An 18883-nucleotide genomic window follows, 5' to 3' on the forward strand; every position below is an offset into this window, starting at 1 on the left:
GAAATTAAACCAAGCATAATATTTATTTATGTTTTCGTGCAAGCTTATAAGGCCCATGTTTAAGCTCTCTAATTTATACAAACATCAAGCTTCCGATATTCATTTAACTGATTCGAAAAATTTACATTTTACTATGAACCGTTTCAAATGAATAAAATAGGCTACCCTTTTCTCAGCACGGTTAAAGTTTCTTTCCAAATTTTAAAAAAAGGTATATATTAATAAATAAAATATAATTTCTGATCATGATTCATTCCCAAAGTATTTGTTTGAAACTTTTGTAGTAGTTTCTGTTTGTAAAATATCTAAATGATATATAAGTGTTTTTACATGGTTAAATGATTGAGTGGTGATCGAATTTCTCCTTGATGTCTTGACGTTTTGCACTGTTAATTCTTTCGTTTAGCTAAACGTGTTGTATCAAACGACAATCTCATTAGTTGACGCCTGAAACGCATTGTTTAGAAGAGTTTTTCCCCTCAACAGCTGGAAAAGAATCGTGGACGATTGGTCGAGCTCAGTGGGGGTCCTTAAGCCGTGCAAAAGACGGGACCCGCCCTCTAAGTTGACAGACATAAGACGTCCCCTGCTTAAGAATTGTCACCGTATAAAGAGGCTTGTATCAATAACCACGAAAGTTTAGAAAGCTTGAACTAACAGCAGTACAATATTGAAGAGCAAATGTTTTAGAAGCCAGTAGTGAGCCATAGCTTTGCTTCAGTTAAATGACAGTTAACCTCACTTTTGACAGTTGTTCCAAGACAAAGATTCCACAGTTTCCCAGATAATGGATACCAGTAAAAGTAATTCGGATCAAGATTGTTTCAGTGACGGAGAGAGAACTATTAAAGTTGATGGAACCGATTCTGATTGTAGTTCCAGAGGGAGATCATCTCCTGCGAAACGAAAATGTCTTTCTAAAAGAAGAGCTACGGGAGAAGAAAGTCTAAGTGAGGAAGATTTACAACTTTTGCGATTGAAAGTGAACGGTCGCGAACGAAGAAGAATGCATGATTTAAACACGGCTTTAGACGGACTCAGGGAAGTGATGCCTTATGCTAATGGACCTTCAGTGAGAAAACTTTCAAAAATTGCCACTTTACTGTTAGCGAAGAACTATATTCTAATGTTGAGTAGTTCGTTAGAGGAAATGAAAAAGCTTGTTAGTGATGTGTACGCTCATCATCCAACACGTGCGAACACTCCAGTGACACACGTTCAACATCATCCACATGCTCAATTACCAGTGGTCGCTGGGTTACCGACGTTGTCTCATGCCATCACCAGTGCTAATGGACTAACTCCTCATGATATATCTGCTATGTCTCCTGTTTCCTCCAAGGACTCACCAACAACCTCACCATCTCCCGTACATTATGACAGAAACCACATGTTAACTAGATGGCCTGCACCATGTGCCTGCAGTCAGTGCAACGGTTCAACAATACGACCTACCTATGCACCTCATTATCCACACAAATTTCCTCATCTACATCCGATGCCAAGTCATGCCTTAATACGAAAATGAACTGTTTTTCCATCTGTTAATGTTCAAGAGTGGTAAAAGACTCTCTAATAACTCTATGTGAATTGTTACAGTCCCCGTTGATTTTTCAATTGTTCACAAACTAAAAACGAATATAACTTTGTTTATTAAAGTGACTATTAATGTGTGGAATAAGAACACAAACTATTTATAATTTTTTTAACTGGATAAAGTGAAAGAGGTAGCTAGAATTGTTTGCTATTATTGTTAATTATCTGGAGAAAAAAAAAATCCAAACAAATATTTTCGGTGCCTTTTAATTTTATACTTTTCTACTTTTATTTGTAAATATTGTGAAATATTCTTGCCAAATATATGATATTATTAATTATGATAGGAATAAAATTTCTATTTTAAATATAATTAGCTTTCATATTATTTTTTTCACAGAATCTTCTGAAAATATTAATATGCTTTATGTACCGCACGTACTAAAGCAAAGGCCGTACATCAACAATCTTGGACTCAGCTATGTTTTCATATTATTTTTTTCATAGAGTTTTCTGAAAATATTAATATGCTTTATGTACCGCGCGTACTAAAGCAACGGCCGTACATCAGCGATCTTGGACTCATCTATGCTTTCATATTATTTCTTCACAGAATCTTCTGAAAATATTAATATGCTTTATGTACCGCACGTACTAAAGCAAGGGCCGTACATTAGGACTTGTCTATTATGCTTTCATATTATTTTTTCACATAATCTTCTGAAAATATTAATATTCTTTATGTACCGCACGTACTAAAGCAAGGGCCGTACACCAGGACTTATCTATATGCTTTCATATTATTTTTTCATAGAATCTTCTGAAAATATTAATATTCATAGAGTTTTCTGAAAATATTAAAATGTTTTATGTACCGCGCGTACTAAAGCAAATGCCGTGCATCAGCGATCTTGGACTTCTCTGTGTTTGCAAATGTCCATATATTAAAATTAAAATATTTACCATTCATCAATTTTCAATGAGGTATTTTATTGCAGTCTACTTATGAGCTTGATATTCATACATACGACTTTTAATATTTCATAAAAGTACGAGTGTCGCTTAAATAAGTACCAGTCATCGTTGCCCCTATTTGTGTATCTGAAGGATTATGGTTATTGCAAAATTCATTTTACAATTCATTTAATGTTGTCGAGATTATTCTTGATTATTATCCGACTAGGCTAGCTGTGAACAAAGGTAAAACCCAGTATGTTAGTGTAAGGAAATTGAGAGTTAACCTGTCTATTTCCTGTATTTTGAAGTCCATTTTTGATGGAGAATATCGGAAGGTCAATTATGAAATAATTATCTTTTAAAGCATTTATCCACCCATTTAATATCTTATCATGATCACATAGGCTCGTTTTACAATTCAATGAAAAGTCGTTTCTAAGATTGTAAATATTAACGTTTCCGTTGCTTATTATTATTGATATAGTCTGATTCCTAACTCTTTGTCCATTGTGCCATATTTTTCATCGGAGGCAAATACACGATGAAATAAAATGGAATTTGGGGTTATTCTATTCTTTGAATGGCATTTAGTAATAATCAAATAACACACTATTTATAGATAACAATTACTATGGTTTATTTCACTGCGACGTTTTGTGTTATATGCCTGATAACGACTTGTGAAATCTTGTTGAAACGTCGCAGTGAAATAAACCATAGTAATTGTTATCCATACATAGTGTGTTATTTGGAATTTGGGGCTGTTTTCTTTTCTCTAAAAAGCAAACAAGATGCATGAACAGTTACGTATATCCAATGTGCAGGATTCGTACTACTTTTTAGAGCAAAAAAATGTTGTTGTCTTGATTTTAGTGTCCAAAGAATTATCGAGATCTCAAATTTGTTAAACACAAAGAGTTCATAATTCATATTTATGTAAAATCAAGGGCTCCGTTTGACAAATGCTTATCACCGAAAGTATTTGATAGCCACTCGCCGTTACTGACGGAAATCTAAATGCAGTATACTACAATAAAGAACAATACTATCATTATTATTTATGTTAATCTGAAATTAATTGTGATACTGAAAAAACAAAAACTAATTTCTATATGTTCTATAAAAATGAACAATAGTTTCAATACAGGAAAAACGGAAACTAAAATCTACCAACAAGATCAACTGTATCAATTTTATTTATGTTATCCAATTGCGACAATAGAAAAAGAAAATCTATAAAATGCACTACAAAATAGAACAATAGTTTCAATTTATATTATTATTTAAAATTAATTTTGAATTTTTAAATAGTCTGATTGTAAAATAAATCCAAAAAATATATTCTTTATACAGTAATATACCAATATCTATCTTTTTGGTTATAGGCAACCATCTATCTGATTAAAATACAGATCTATATTTCGTTTCGTTTTTTTTATACTTTCGATGGCCTACACTACATAACGAAATTTTGACCTATAAAAAACGAAACAAAATAGGATCATTGTTTTAATCAGAATGGGCAAGTACGTAAAAGAACCATTGCAACTTAGAATTCATTATATGAGTTTGTCGTAGCGCCGCTGCCTGGGAAATATTTCCCCTCATAGCGCACTGTATGGCGTATGCCCGTCTTCATTAGCCCAGTCAGTACCACCCAGTACCCTTTAGATATTTATCTTGGTTTGATATTTCATAAAGAATAATTCTAAACAAACTGAGCGGCATGATGATAATTATAGTTTTACAAAAAATACGTTCAGAAAATTTACCGAGAACAAGAAGAAGCTTGATCGTGAGGATCAGTTACACGGGGGTTGCTTGATTATACAGGGTTCCCTTCTTAGCCCTTGGTCTTTTTGCCATTCAGGTGAAGTTACCGATGAAGAAAAAGAATCGTTCCGTAAAATTGTTAATGGGCCTTGAAAAATGTGCGAACACACATAGATCAATGCCTATAATTAAACTTTATTACTTTATTTCTCGTGAAAAGTAAATTTAATCCGCGTAATTCTTCAAAATTTTCAGTAATATCACCCACAAAGCTTGTCTTGGGAGTTTTCTTTATGAATAACGATAAACCAGAAGTAATACATCAAGTGTATCACAAGTAATCTAGGTGCCCCGGGATGTTTTATGTAGATACTTTATGTCAACGCACATGATTCTATATCCAAGAAAAGATTCTTCCGTTTGAATTGATTGTTGGCAAGCTAGGTATAATATCCGTGAAATACGACATAATCACGCTAGAATGATTTATATACCCCCTCATTCATGGGTTTGATACTCTTATTTATATATCGTAAAATTTCCGTAATGAAGCATGTTCATGTAGCTTCCAGGATTAAAAATATACATGTATTTACAATAGGGGAATTACACCAACAATATTAACCAATGACGAATTACTATTTTCTCAAGGTGGTTAATAAACGTTTAAAGATAGAGAGAGAAATGGGGGGTTAAAGTCCACTCGAGACAAACCAGGTCATTTAGGACTAAAATATGGTTCGATTTTATATTGCAGTAATACGCTTGGGCGTAGGGGTCTTTAGCAATGGGAGGAAACCGGAGGACCCGGATAAAACCCACGAAGTTTGACAGGCGACCCTACTCCTTGTCATGTACAACGTGGGACTCGAAACCACACCAGTTGACTCAATGACAGACCATATGATCAAACGCGCACGCACTACTCCACCCCCCCCCCCCCAATACACGTTTAAGGGAGTTTAACAACAAAAGCATGGAAAGCCAATTTATCTATTTTATAAAAAATTATATTCATTATGAAAATTAATAAATGACTATTTATGACGATGATAAATATGACGATATGATGATGATCAATAAATCTGCAATCATTGTACAATATCAAAATTTAAATTTATCTTTTTTTTCCGAAATGTTACCAGGATTAATTGAAATAATTAATATTTTTTTTTTTTACTTTTAAATCCAAATCCGTCAAAGGGGTTTTATAATTTATCGTGTTAAGATTTACTCTAAAAGAGGAATGAGGCATAAACCGTGTTATGAGCAAGTCCGTGGTATACATAAATACCCAGTGCTTCATAATTATTCCAAATAGAGGAATGAGGCATAAACCATGTTATGGGCAAGTCCATAGTATGCATGAATACTCAGAGCTTCATAATTATTCCAAATATATTTTTTTTTACTTTTAAATCCTGATTCGTCAAAGAGATTTAATAATTTCTTGTGTCAAGATTTACTTTAAATCTTATGTAAAAAAGGAAATGAGGTATAAAGCGTGTTATAAGCAAGTCCTTGATGTACCGATGATTTAACTTCACAAAGCTTACACGTTTTCAACTGAGCTAATGTAGTAGAAATAGTCCTCAATACACCTTCTCAACACCCCTATTAAACAGTATTTTACTATAAAATAAGGCGACAATCGTGCATAATGCATCCATGTAACAAGCGTTTGATGAGAATTAATCGTTAACCTATCGACTTGTTTCTTTGTAATTTTGATGTCTTGTTGAACGTAACCAGATTGTTTCATATCATCAATAATCGATTTTTCTTCTCATTTTTAACGTTATTTGTAGATATTTTTACCTTCCCAAAAAGAAGTCGATCCGCGTTTGATCTTTAATACCAACTGCGGTTATACCTTTGTGGCGCTATACTAATAGAGGATACTTGTCGAAACGTTGTGCTTTTGTAATCAAACCAGTGATTGTTTCCCATAAAATTTGTGTTCTGTTAATGCGTTTCTCAATTGTTAAATGCCACTTAAAGATAATACCCATTTCATTTTAAAAATATAATCAAATGGCAAATAATGACAGTTATTGTATAATACGAGTTCTATTTTTATTATCGACATCCTTCAATCGAATAAATATATGTATTGTTAGTTATTTTTAAACACAAAGGAATTTTTAAAATATTAAAGTGCAGTTTTTACTTATTCGCTGACAATTAATTTTCTAGCTTTTTTTGATCAGTATTCTCTAGCCAATATCTGAATTTTTAATGGCAATCAACAAATAAAAGTTCATTTACAAAGCTGTCAAAAAATACCGACCCAAGTACAGATCCTTGTGGCGCACCAAAATATACCTGAATTTCAGATCCTTTGTTAAAGTAACATTTTTATCAATCAAAACGTGGAATTTCGAAAATGATTCTTTGTCGAAGTAACATTTTTACCAACCAAAACGTGAAATTTTGAAAACAAGTACACACAACCGGTATACGACATTTAGTCTGACTTGTGTATGGAATTGAAGACGATTAGGTTAAATGTCTCGCCCATTGGTTTTGATTGGTGTGCGCGCTGTATCATAATGTCTGTCATTGGGTCAACTGGCGTGGTTTCGATTCTCCGGTTGTCGTGACAAGGAGTACGTTCCAACCTCGTGGGTTTTCTCCGGGTCCTTCGGTTTTCACCCACTGCTAAAGACCCCTACGCGCAAGCGAATTATTTAAATAAAATTGGACCAAATACTAGTCTCGAAATGACCTAGTTTATTTCGAGTGGACGTTAAACCCCATTCCTCTTTCAAGTTGTAATTGTGGCAGTTTATAAGAAAAATACCCTATATGGCACTAATAACTATTTATGGAATAGCCATTACTGGTTTATTAAACATACATTATGCAAGAGCTAAATCTGCCTATTGCAGGTCTTTCTTTAGGCCTAATATGTTATCTAAATTATTAATTTAGACCATAATCAACTCTCGATGGCATCGCTAGCCTGTGATGTTTACTGGATTAGGAGCCGATTTGCTGCTCAAATTCCATTCATGATTAAATCATGAAATGGATAATCGAGACTATGTTTTTTCATCGTACCGACTTTAGTAATGATGATCGAGGCTAGGTCGAAAATTCAATCGCTAACTTCTCGGTTCAGAATGGATCAATTTGACTGACATTTTCAGCAAATTCCCTTTACATTATATAATCCCCCATAATGTATCTTTAACATGCAACGTTTCGATGATGATAATCTCTTGCTTGATAAAGGCGGGAATATCATCGTCGAAACGTTGCATGTTAATTAACCAGTAATTGTTATTCCATAGATATTTATGAGTGTATTGCGATTCGATCTCTAAATACCATTTGAAGAATAACTCTTATATTGTGTTATATCTAGCCATATACCTTAAAATACATTATGCAAGAGCTAAATCTGCCTATTGCAGGCCTTTCTTCAGGCCTGAAATGTTTTCTAAATTATTAATTAGACATTAATTAACTTATCCAGGCCATAATCAACTCTCGATGGCATCGATTTCTCCGATATTAAATAGATTAAAACAGTTCAACCATATTTTGATTTAAGCTAAAAATGGAGGAGCGAGACTTAGATTCGAACATCCAATACGGTGGTTGAAATTATTGCACACGTCTTTACATTATCTATTTTTGAACTATTATAGCAAGAATGGCTAGCTCTTTATCAAAATCTTACTCAATGTATCTTTAAATAAATATATTCTACTTGTTACAATTTTAAAGCGTTACAAATTGTTATGGGAGTTTATTGAAGATAGGTAAACTTATATCCAGAAAACACATTATAAAATCTTCTATTCAGACAGTCTTAGCTCAGTTTCTCAAATATCGTTTTATCACAATATAAAGACATTATACGTTGGGTTCCCTGGGGCTGGTTTCAGCGATAAGTAATATACCGATCACAAGAAGTCATTGATGTTAATGGGGCACGGCAATATTATTTTGTATGATAGTTAACAAGTATAATAAAGCTCGTCCATAAAACCCGACTCTCTCGCAGCCGGATGACGGCATGAAAAATAACTACGTCTTCACAGCTCCATTACAATTGAATAAGAAGACTTGTTTATTGTATGGCGATCGGCGGGATACTTGTTGCCTCTATACAATTACCTGATTAATCTAGGTGAAAAGCGATGATGAAACTTATGCCGCGAGAATTCCTTCTTTATCTACTACGTACCTATGAGCACATAATGCCCATCACCCGCGGGGCTTTAACTGACGTGATATTCTGGCTGTATGCAGGGGATGCAGGTGCCCCAACGATGTAATGGTATGACTAAACTCTTCTAAAGTTTATTTCTCACAGTTTTTGACACCCAATCCGCACAAGTATATTGTGTAAGTGTTTATAATAAAATAAAAAGTTGCCCTTGAAGTCAAAACTGTTGTTAGTTGATTGTAAAGCTCTTAGAAAGTACAGATGCTTATCTGAACTCTTGCTCTGTATTTGTGTTAACATATTCGTTTATTAATTTCTATTAGATACGAATTCTGTTAGATAACTAAAGAATTGTAAAATAGAGGAACATCCAGTAACTTTTATGGTGTTTTGACTTTTAAGTGTGATTTAATTATTTTTAATACCCTTTTAATAATATGAATATGAATAGGAATTTGATTTCTCGTATACCAGTATTCAATTTTGATTTCTTGGGTAGCAATATTTGTCATAATAATTTCAAAACCACATTTTGTTAAATAAACTATAAACATACTTATGGAAAACAGCTACTGATTTATTTAGGTGACGGTTCGAAGAGTATTCTCTCAACGTTTTCAAGAGCTTGAAACGTTGATAGAATACTCTTCGAAACGTCGCCTAAATAAATCAGTAGCTGTTTTCCATAAGTATATTTATATTTTATTTATCTGTCAAGTTACTAAATGCCACTTAAATAATATTATCGTCACATTTTGTTAGTTTAAACATATTTTATTGCAAATAATTTTCAAAAGGATTGGGTCCATTTATATATAAAACTTAGCGACCCTTTTATCGCAGTATTTGACAAATTAGTTTCAATAACACATTTTGTAAGTTTAAGCATATTTTATTGCAAATAGTTGGCAAACGGATTGGGTCAATTGATAAAAATTGCGCATCTTGGCTTCTCCCAGTAAAAATAACATGTTCACGGTGAAACAAACATCCCTAACATTAAAACTTGAAACTTGTATGCACGGGAACCTGGAACTGTAATTTATTTATAATTTGCTATGTACACTCTGTCACGATTGAGAGAGAACAGAAGAGTTGTCAATCTTAACTAAGTTTATAATCGTCTTTTCCTTAAACTCTTAACATTCAGTGGAGCTGAAAAATTCTGTAATGCGATTTGAAACCCCCGTCTATTGCTGGTGATGAGGAAAGTGACAGTGTTTACGTTTGGCTGGAGTTCCACAATATATTGGAGGATTACCATCACCTTGTACAATTTCTGCCAGATGATGACCATGTATATACAGTTAATCACCTGGAAATTATTACTCTCTCACCTGCCGTTCATCCATTATTTACCTGCATTTCTTATTAAAACTTGACGTGATGGCATGACATAACATTATTACCTCTTTCTTCCAATAAAGTAGAATTTAAAAACGTTAACATATTGCTGACATTCCATTACCAGGAGTCAAATGCCAAAATCTAATTGCCTGTAATATTTTGTGAACATTACCACGACAACTGTCAGGCAAATGTATTCAAACAATTTTAGAAGGTCCATATGCAGAAATGATTTCTGATCAGAAAGTAACTTAAATGACATTTAATTAAATTCCGTTTAATTTCTTTTTATTCAAAATGCTACACAGGTAATGATTCGTTTTTTCTCAGTGAGAATCAACAGTGTAATTGTTCATTTACAGCACTACAAGACTCGTCTATATATAATTGCTCTACACATTATTTTACTTTGCTAGTTCAAATATTCTTCGAAACGTCACCCAAATAAAATAAGTTATTGTTCGTCGATACGTATGTGTTATAGTGTATTGCTCTATCCAGTTACAGTGCCAGTGGTGCAGGGCGAAGGTTCTGGCAGGGGACAACGTATAGTCGTTCGGAGGTCATTGTAAACATTGGCGTGTACGTAAAAGAACCCTTGGCAGTTGGAATTCGAAAAAGAGTAGACCGTAATACCAATTCCCGGGCAAAGTGCCCCTCATTGAACACTGCATGGCGTATGCCAGTCTTCATTATAACAAGTCGATGCAGAACAGTACGACGTTAAACCCCATTTCATTAAATTTAATTTCATGTCTTTGCAATGACACTTGCGGCACAATTTTCTTACTATCGTTTTCAAGTGACATCTACCTGATCTGAAATAACATAATTTAGAGCCCAACAAGTGAAAAAAAATATTGGAGATTTATTCGGAAACAGAATATTTTGTTAATACGAATCACAATTTTTCAATTTAATTTTTAAGTTACATACCAAACCATTATTAAAAATGAAATAGGATGTTTAAAAAGAAAACAAATGGATAAACCTTAAACCTTAAAATCTATTTTTTAATTTTCACTTCAAACCTTTATTAAAAATCAAAAAGGATGTTTTTTTTTTTTAAAAAAAAACAAAACAAATGGATAAACCTTAAAGTTATTAAAATAAAGCCCTAAAATAGATGGTATCTATTAACAGTCCTACATTGTTAAAGAATAATCCTATTAATCCTATAATTCACTATTGCCAGTTGAGAAATTGGCAAAAATATCATTTTCAACTTCAAATTCAAACGTTTTAAGATAGCTATTCCATGGTGGGGAATAGGAAAACAATGGTGGTAATTGGGAGGTAATTGTGTTATTATTTCTGGTGTTATGATTTTAATGTGTGAGAATGACACCTATGATCGTATAATAGTGAGTTGACAACCTATTGAGCAAAAGACATAGAAATAATTATGTTTTGACTTCCTTAGAAAATATGAAATTGTAACTTTAAACTTCCGATGTGGCGAGAAAGCTATTGTAACATTTCAAGGATATGGTCATATGTGATCATTGTCGCAAGGAAAATATTATTCTACTTGAACTTCGATCATCTTCGTTTGACGACATACTCAAGTACCATAGTGTGATTTATGTTTCAATATTGTTTTGTTCACGACTCTTGTGTTATAACAAGCCGATAGTGGACATCACATTAACTGACCATTTATCTAATGGGCACCGATGGTTATCATAGCGGTGTCCATCTTACGCAGCATCTAATTGTGTCCGGCAGCGGGTCAGCCAATTACAGGACAATTAAAGGTCTGTTAGGTTCTCAAAGGTAATGACCAGTTTGATCAGAATTAATTTATAGCTTGTGGACTTTCAATCTGTCACTCGCTTTATAGAGTCCTATTTGAAATATGTCCATATCTTTTGTCTTATTTTGGATTATATAAGAGAAGAATAACATGACATCGGCATTAATGGGCACGGACTCAATAAATCAATAAATTAACTCATTGTTCAAAGTTTCTAATCTTAAATTTGGATTGGATTTTGTATCAGACCGAAATGAGATTATCGTTTAGGTCCAGAAAAGAAAATCCCCCAATCTTGTAAATAATTCATTGGACGGTTGCTGCAGAAAAGCAGGACCTTAAACACCTTTCATTTCATTTCAAATAATTGATTTCATATTATATAGGATAAATTTTCTAATCTTAAAAATGATCGTTTCTTTTTTTTTTCGGACAAACCGAAATGACATTATCTTTTTTGGTGTCCGAAAACAACTCAATCTTGTACATTTATTTACGTAGAACCTTAAAACCCCTTTCCTTTCATTTCAATTTAAAGTAGCTCTAACTCAATATCATCCAAAGTCTTCGACATTGAAAACACGAATTATTTGTCAATTTCAATCAGTATTGATGTTGTGATCTTACCGGAAAAAGATGGACTTCTGATATTCAATATTTAAGACAAAATAAACATTTTACCACTGGTACACGAATCGTGTACCATAATGCGTTTCAGCGCCATTTGTAGCACGGGACTCAAAGAACGAGGCTAGACATATTCCACAAGTCATGACAAACGGTGACTTCTTATTCTTATCTCGAGAGCATGCACAATAAATACTATCGGTGTAGGCAGAAATAACCAGACGCTAGAGATTGCCATTCCATTGAGGCTTCTGGCGTATTTCGCCAAACATAACTGATTTGAAATTAGGGTAAAAACGAAAACGATTGAATGTAAATCAGTTTATATACATTCATATTACATTATCATATGCGTTGCGACCCATTTGTGTCAATTTCTAGATCCCAAATATTAGCGACTTAGCTCCATTAAATGATTTGATATTAGGATAAATTTTCTAATCTTAAAAACCAAATCTTGTACATTTATTTAAGTAGGACCATAAAAAAAACCTTTCCTTTCATTCCAAATTAAATGATCTGATATTAGGATAAAGTTTTAAAAGAAGATTGATTTTGTATCAAACCGACTAATATCATACATTTATTCATTACACGGCCCAGTGCAGAAAGGTTTGACATTAAATACCTTTTCGTTTCAGTTAAAATACACGATTTGATATTAAGGTAAACTAAACCTAAATACTGTTAGCTGACCATAAACTATTTGTGTATTGTCGGTTTAAGTAAACTATGTAGGACCTTAAAAAACCTTTCCTTTATTTCAAGTTAAATGATTTCATATTAAAAAAGATTGATTTTCTACCAAACCGACCAATATTATAGATTTATTCATAACCCCGCTCAGTGCAGAAAATTGGATGGTTAAACAACTTTACATTTCATTTTAAATACACGATTTGATATTAGGGTAAAGTAAACCTAAATAATGTTAGCTGATCATAAACTATTTGTGTATTATTGGTTTAAATAAACTGTTTGTTTTTTTTATATCTACGGATTAATTCCCCAAGCGAAATAAAACGTTCTCACCCCAAAAAGAGGAATACGTGAATATTCCAACTGGACCTTTGGCATTTCGATTCTGTATTATCCATTTAAATAAATCAAACCAGTTATATTTTTTTTTAAAAATCCATACGGATTAATGCCCTAAGGGATATGGAAAAGTTCTCACCCTAAAAAGGGGAATAATTGAATATTCCATCTGGACCTGTGGCATTTACATCCTGTATTATCGATTTAAATAAACCAGTAATTTCTTTATATCTACGGAATAATTCCCCGAGGGAAGTGAAAATGTTCTCACCCCAAAAAAGAGAAATACGTGAATATTCCATCTGGACTTTTGGCAGTTAGATTCTGTCCTAATTCAACAAAACCGTTTACAATACACCTATAATTATAGTGCTCAATATGCTAATCTATAATCTCCTACACTATATAATTTACATGTTTGGGTTTTTTTGTACTTCAAGTAAAATGTTTTGTGAATGCAGATACAAATGATATGAACGACATTGAAATTGTATACTTTCCAGTGCAAGTCAGATCGTTAATGTCAATTAATAACACGGCCCGATTATAGACGTTATCCCCTGAACCCGGCTCCCATATACCTTGAGTCAGGTTCCACAAAGAATGAAGACTCGCATTTCATTTTGTTCTGTGTGTTGTACACGGGTAGGCGGTCCTGTCTTTAGTTATAGTCATCTTGGCCTGGTGACTTACAAGTCATTCATCAGCGTCTTGAGTGCCCGGAGGTGAGAAGATTAATACTTTCCTTAAATACAGATTAGACATAACTACAGATCAGATATGCACAAAAAATAGACTACAGTCTGACTGTGTCCATTTTATTAATTCGTTTATGACATTTTATTAAAGGAAGTCTTTCGGCTTTTTCAAAATAATTTACTAGTTCTCGTGATTCTTTTTTAAATAGAATAAAAATGAAATGGGGTTTAACGTCCTACTTTTCTTCATCGACCGGGATAATGTAAACAGGGTGCCATGTTATGTGCTGTGAGGGACATTTTGCCCGAACAACAATTCGTTAACGGACATGTTTTCGTTCTATTCGAAAGACTAAACCCTTTTCTTGTCAGATACTCAGTCCTGATAAGGGAAAACCAAGCTGGGAAATCTCGAAGAACCTCGGATTACACCAGGTTCGAAACCGCAACGTCCTCTTTAGTTATTCAGCACCCCCAATAACTGAGCCACCAATGTGCTATGAGGGAAATTCGAACAACTAGACCTTTATCTTGTCAGATCTTCAAAAGTGGAAACCAAGCTGGAAAATGTCGAATAACCTCGGCCTACACCGGGTTCGAAACCGCAATAACTGAGCCACCGTGGCTACCAAAAGAAAATATATCAAAGTAGTGTAATTGTAATTGAATAACGAGTATATTATTGTTGTCCAGAAAAACGCGAATCTTTTGAAATTGCTGGAAAAGCGAATAAATAATATAAAATACTATTCAAATGCAAGTGTCTTCAAAATAAAAACTAAGATCCATTCCATCAAGGCGAATAAAATAATTGTTTTGAAAGTCAATATTAAACATAAAATAAAAAGCAAATGTATTTTTGGGATTAATATAAAAACATCCATTTTCAAAACCAATATGTTTTCTTTATTATTTGGTTGTTATTGAGAATCACGGAATGAAATGGGGTTTAACCTCAGACGATATACAGTGAGGAAAATTTTGCCTGCCCGGACAGCGGCCCTCCGGCCTACTCTTATTTCGAATCCAACTGTCAAGGGTTCTTTTACGTGCATGCCACTGTGTACATTGAGCATCGGATTTTCAACCCTTCCGAATGACTAGACATCCCAATGGTTATCCTGCACCACTGCCAAGTGGAAGCCGCGCCTTTTAAGAACTACAGTGGTAGCCTAACACGTCGATGCTTTATTCTGAAAACTAGCTATTTGTCTTCAGGTAATAAAACGGGGATCTATTATTTATTTTTTTTAGATTTTAATACTACTAACCATGCCTGCTGGCATATCTATCCTCTTTTCTGAAATTCAAACCATGTTTTGCCGATATCTGGGCATGCTCACGGGTACCTCAAAATATAAAAAAATATCCTTTATTCTAAGCTTAGTTGATCTCTCGATTTCACTCCAGGTCTCTTGAAGTCGTGTTAAGTTAATAATCTCATTACCCCGTGAGAATAACATACTGTCAGTCAATAACAGATAACCATCTTAGTCAAGTGAACGATAAACCAAAGTTTGATTGTGCTATAAGAAGATGGGTAGGGCAGATAGCCAACTCAGGTATAAAATATACACGTTTGGGTGACAGCCTCATCACCTCGACTCACCTCAAATCACGCTGAGAGAAAGGGTTTTGAGATGGGTTTTTAGATCTAACTCGTGATAACAGTTAAACATGTAAATGTGGCTTCACCAATACAAATTACTATTTTCATGCCTCTTTAAACACAGAACCTGCAGCTGTAACAAGTCAATGATAGACCTGTCCAATCTAAATTCCAGATGATGACAGTTGTATGTCTACTATACATGTAAATTGACCAGCGAATACAGAAGGCAAAGACCCTACTATAATGACTTATGGCTGGCCTCCGGATCCATTCACTTGATTTGATATTTGTTTATTTCTTGCAGTGTCTATATTCTGTCTTGTCTGCAGGTTTATCTTGTCTAGTTTTGTTTTGAGCGGTGTGGTCCTTATGCACTCGCTATTAAAAGGGCTCTTACAGGGCCGGATTTACTTACCCAAATACCCGGCGTACATTTGAAACATGGTTATACGCAGAGGGCCCCAGATACCCGTGGGCTCTAGGTCAAAGGCTCACTCTGCCTATTTATACTGTAACTGCTGTGTGGGTTCGCTCCCGGCGTTGGCCGAGAAAAATCCCTCGAGTTTTTCCGGCGCGATTTAATCTTGTCAGTGGTGCAGGACGAAGGATCTGTCTGTCAAGGAACAGCATCTATTGTACGTGTAGTTAATATTTTGAAGAAAAGATACAAAATGAATTAAACTGAGATTGTGCATCATCGTATTCTGCTAATTAATACGAGCATACGCCATGCAGTGTTTTATAAGGGGAAATTTGTCCAGACAGCGTCGCCACGGCCTACTCTTATTTTCAATTCCAACTGTCAAGGGTTATTTCACATGTACGCCAGTGCGTGGACACGAGGCCTCTGGTTTTCGTCCCGTCTGAACGACTATACGTTGCCCCTTGCCAAGCTCCTTGTCTTGTACCACTGACAAGTAGGGGGGGGGGGGGCACGCCGGAAAATCCCGATGAATTTTCTCGGCCAACACTAGGTTCGAACACGGGTACTCCAGATCAACGAGCCAACGTCTTACTCGCTGAGCAACGTCGGCTCTTTGATTAATCATAGATCATTAATACAATAGCAGAAACATGCCAGTACTAAAACTGACCCCCGTGTACTTCACACTGAACTGTCAGTGTCTATGGAGTGGGACTGGAACGAGTATCTGAATCCCGATATTCAATGATCTTCTTAAAAAACTATATGTTAAGTGTATTTTTAAATCATTCATTAACATGTCATTTTAATAAGATAAAAAAGGTCCGTCGTTCGGATAAATTACACCCATATCCGTTCCACTATTTTGTTTGGGTTTCTAAGCTTAATAAATCACACATATAAAGAGACACTCTGTATCAAGCATCAGTGAATCAATTGAGTACGAAAATAAAGTTATTACAAATAATCAAACAATGAAAATATTGGTGTACACTTCAATCTTTGTCTATGGTGAGGAGTGGGCGTGTTCAGATTCTTCTGCTGGAGTAAATAACAAAGTATTTTGCTGTTGTCCAGATCATTTTTTTTCTGCCAGTGTAAAACACCCCCTCGACCTTTCACTACTTGAAAAAATAATCATGGAAAGAATATGTCGAGTAGTTAACCCCTATAAGACACCTGACCTCTATGATTGATATGTCCGGTAACACACTGTTTTAATACAAAAAAATGTAACTGGTAATTTAAAAAAAAATATTAGAAACGTATTTAATCAGCGTTGCTTCTAGAAAGATGATTCTGTTTAAATACAAAAATCAAACACTTATTCTTGTAATTTCAAAGTGTTGCTTCTCGAAAGAGGACAAATGAAATGGGGTTTAACGTCCAACTGTTCTGCTCCGAACTGGGCTAATGAATACGGGCATACGCCATAAAGTGTGCTATGACGGAAATTTTGCCCGGACAGCGGCACTACGACCTACTCTTATATCGAATTCCAACTGTCAAGGAATCTTTTACATGCACGCCAATGTGTACACGGGACCTCGATTTTCCGTCCCATCCAAACGACTAGACAACTGGGTGAACTTTCACGGCCCATACAGGGATCGAATTGAAAGAGGACACTGTTTTAATACAAATATAAAACTGATGGAATATTAAACTTCAATTTTTATAATTTAATGATATTTCAAGGGCGGTTGGGTGGCCGAATGGTTAACGCGTGCGCGTTGGATCAGAAGGTCTGTCTTGAGTCATTTGGCATGGTCTTGATTCCCCGCTTGTACATAACAAGGAGTAGGGTCGCTTGTCCAACCACGTGGGTCCCCCCCATTGCTAAAGATCCCCCATATCTTAGTCCCGAAAGGACCTAATTTGTGTCGAGTGGAAAGTAAACCCTATTTTTCTCTCCTCTCACTTTTTAGAAACATTATTTAATAGGCGTTGCCCGTCTTTATTAGCCCATTTGGAGTAGAGAAACGGGACGTTAAACCACATTCATTATATTCATTCATTTATTCATATAAGCTTTGCTTCTCAAACGAGGACCTGGATACCGACTCGAAACACTCCTTGAAAGCGCAGTAATGCTTGAAATTAACTCGACGTCTCCTTAGTGTTATCAACGGAACTCCATAATTATGATATTATAAATCAACGATCAGGTTTCAGTTTAATTTCATATTGATAACTGATAACCGTCTAGGTATCAAGGAAAGGTATTCGGGAAGTCAAATATGACTCTTATTAATATTCCGAAGAGATGTCAGACCACACCGTGTACTTAATTAACAGCAAGGAAGAGAAATCGATATCACCTTTAAAACTCCGAATGCCACTTATTGTTTTCTGAGAAAAAAAAGTCATAAAAAAGCTAAATGTGTCGTGATATTGAAAATATTAAACGTCCTCTTTCAGGAGAATTAATTAAACGTTTGAAATCGGTCTCTTGTCCAATATTCTGTCTTCAATCTGGTGTCTTCAAGACAGGAAAGTCTTTGTCACGCGACATGTTAGAAAATATTACCTTTCTTGGTGTAACTTAAGCTCTGTTTCTTTCTTGATGGCGTCAACTCAAGCATCTGGGTGTAAGAATACAAAATGGTAGACATCTGGTAAGGCGTGTCATGAGGCCCTTGTGTGTAATTGTTTACAATTTGTATCCTTGCCCAAGACGAAAAAGAACCCGTGGGGCCGAACCTATCGGCTGAAGGTTAATGAAAAGGATGACAATTGAATTATCGATAAAAATGACGAAAACGTCAAAAAGGCGGAATCCTCGGGAGCAGTAACTTAATGTTGGAGTGACTGAGCACGTGAAACAATGACGTTACTGAGTGAAACAATGAGATTATCAACAAAACACATCTGGCTTCCGCCCATCAAACAATTTATAGACACAGATCAAGATGTCGTATCCAAATTAACTTTA

General features: G+C 34.8%; 1 protein-coding gene across 1 annotated transcript; it reads left to right on the top strand.

Moving 5' to 3' along the window:
- Positions 1-663: 663 nt before the first annotated feature.
- On the top strand, positions 664-1790 carry LOC126812150 (oligodendrocyte transcription factor 3-like). The gene has a single exon (XM_050538419.1). It carries the CDS (start codon positions 788-790, stop codon positions 1526-1528), a length of 741 nt encoding a protein of 246 aa, XP_050394376.1. The 5' UTR covers positions 664-787; the 3' UTR covers positions 1529-1790.
- Positions 1791-18883: the final 17093 nt, after the last annotated feature.

Source organism: Patella vulgata, chromosome 2 (genome assembly GCF_932274485.2).
Source record: "Patella vulgata chromosome 2, xgPatVulg1.2, whole genome shotgun sequence".
Taxonomy (NCBI): Eukaryota; Metazoa; Mollusca; class Gastropoda; family Patellidae; genus Patella; species Patella vulgata.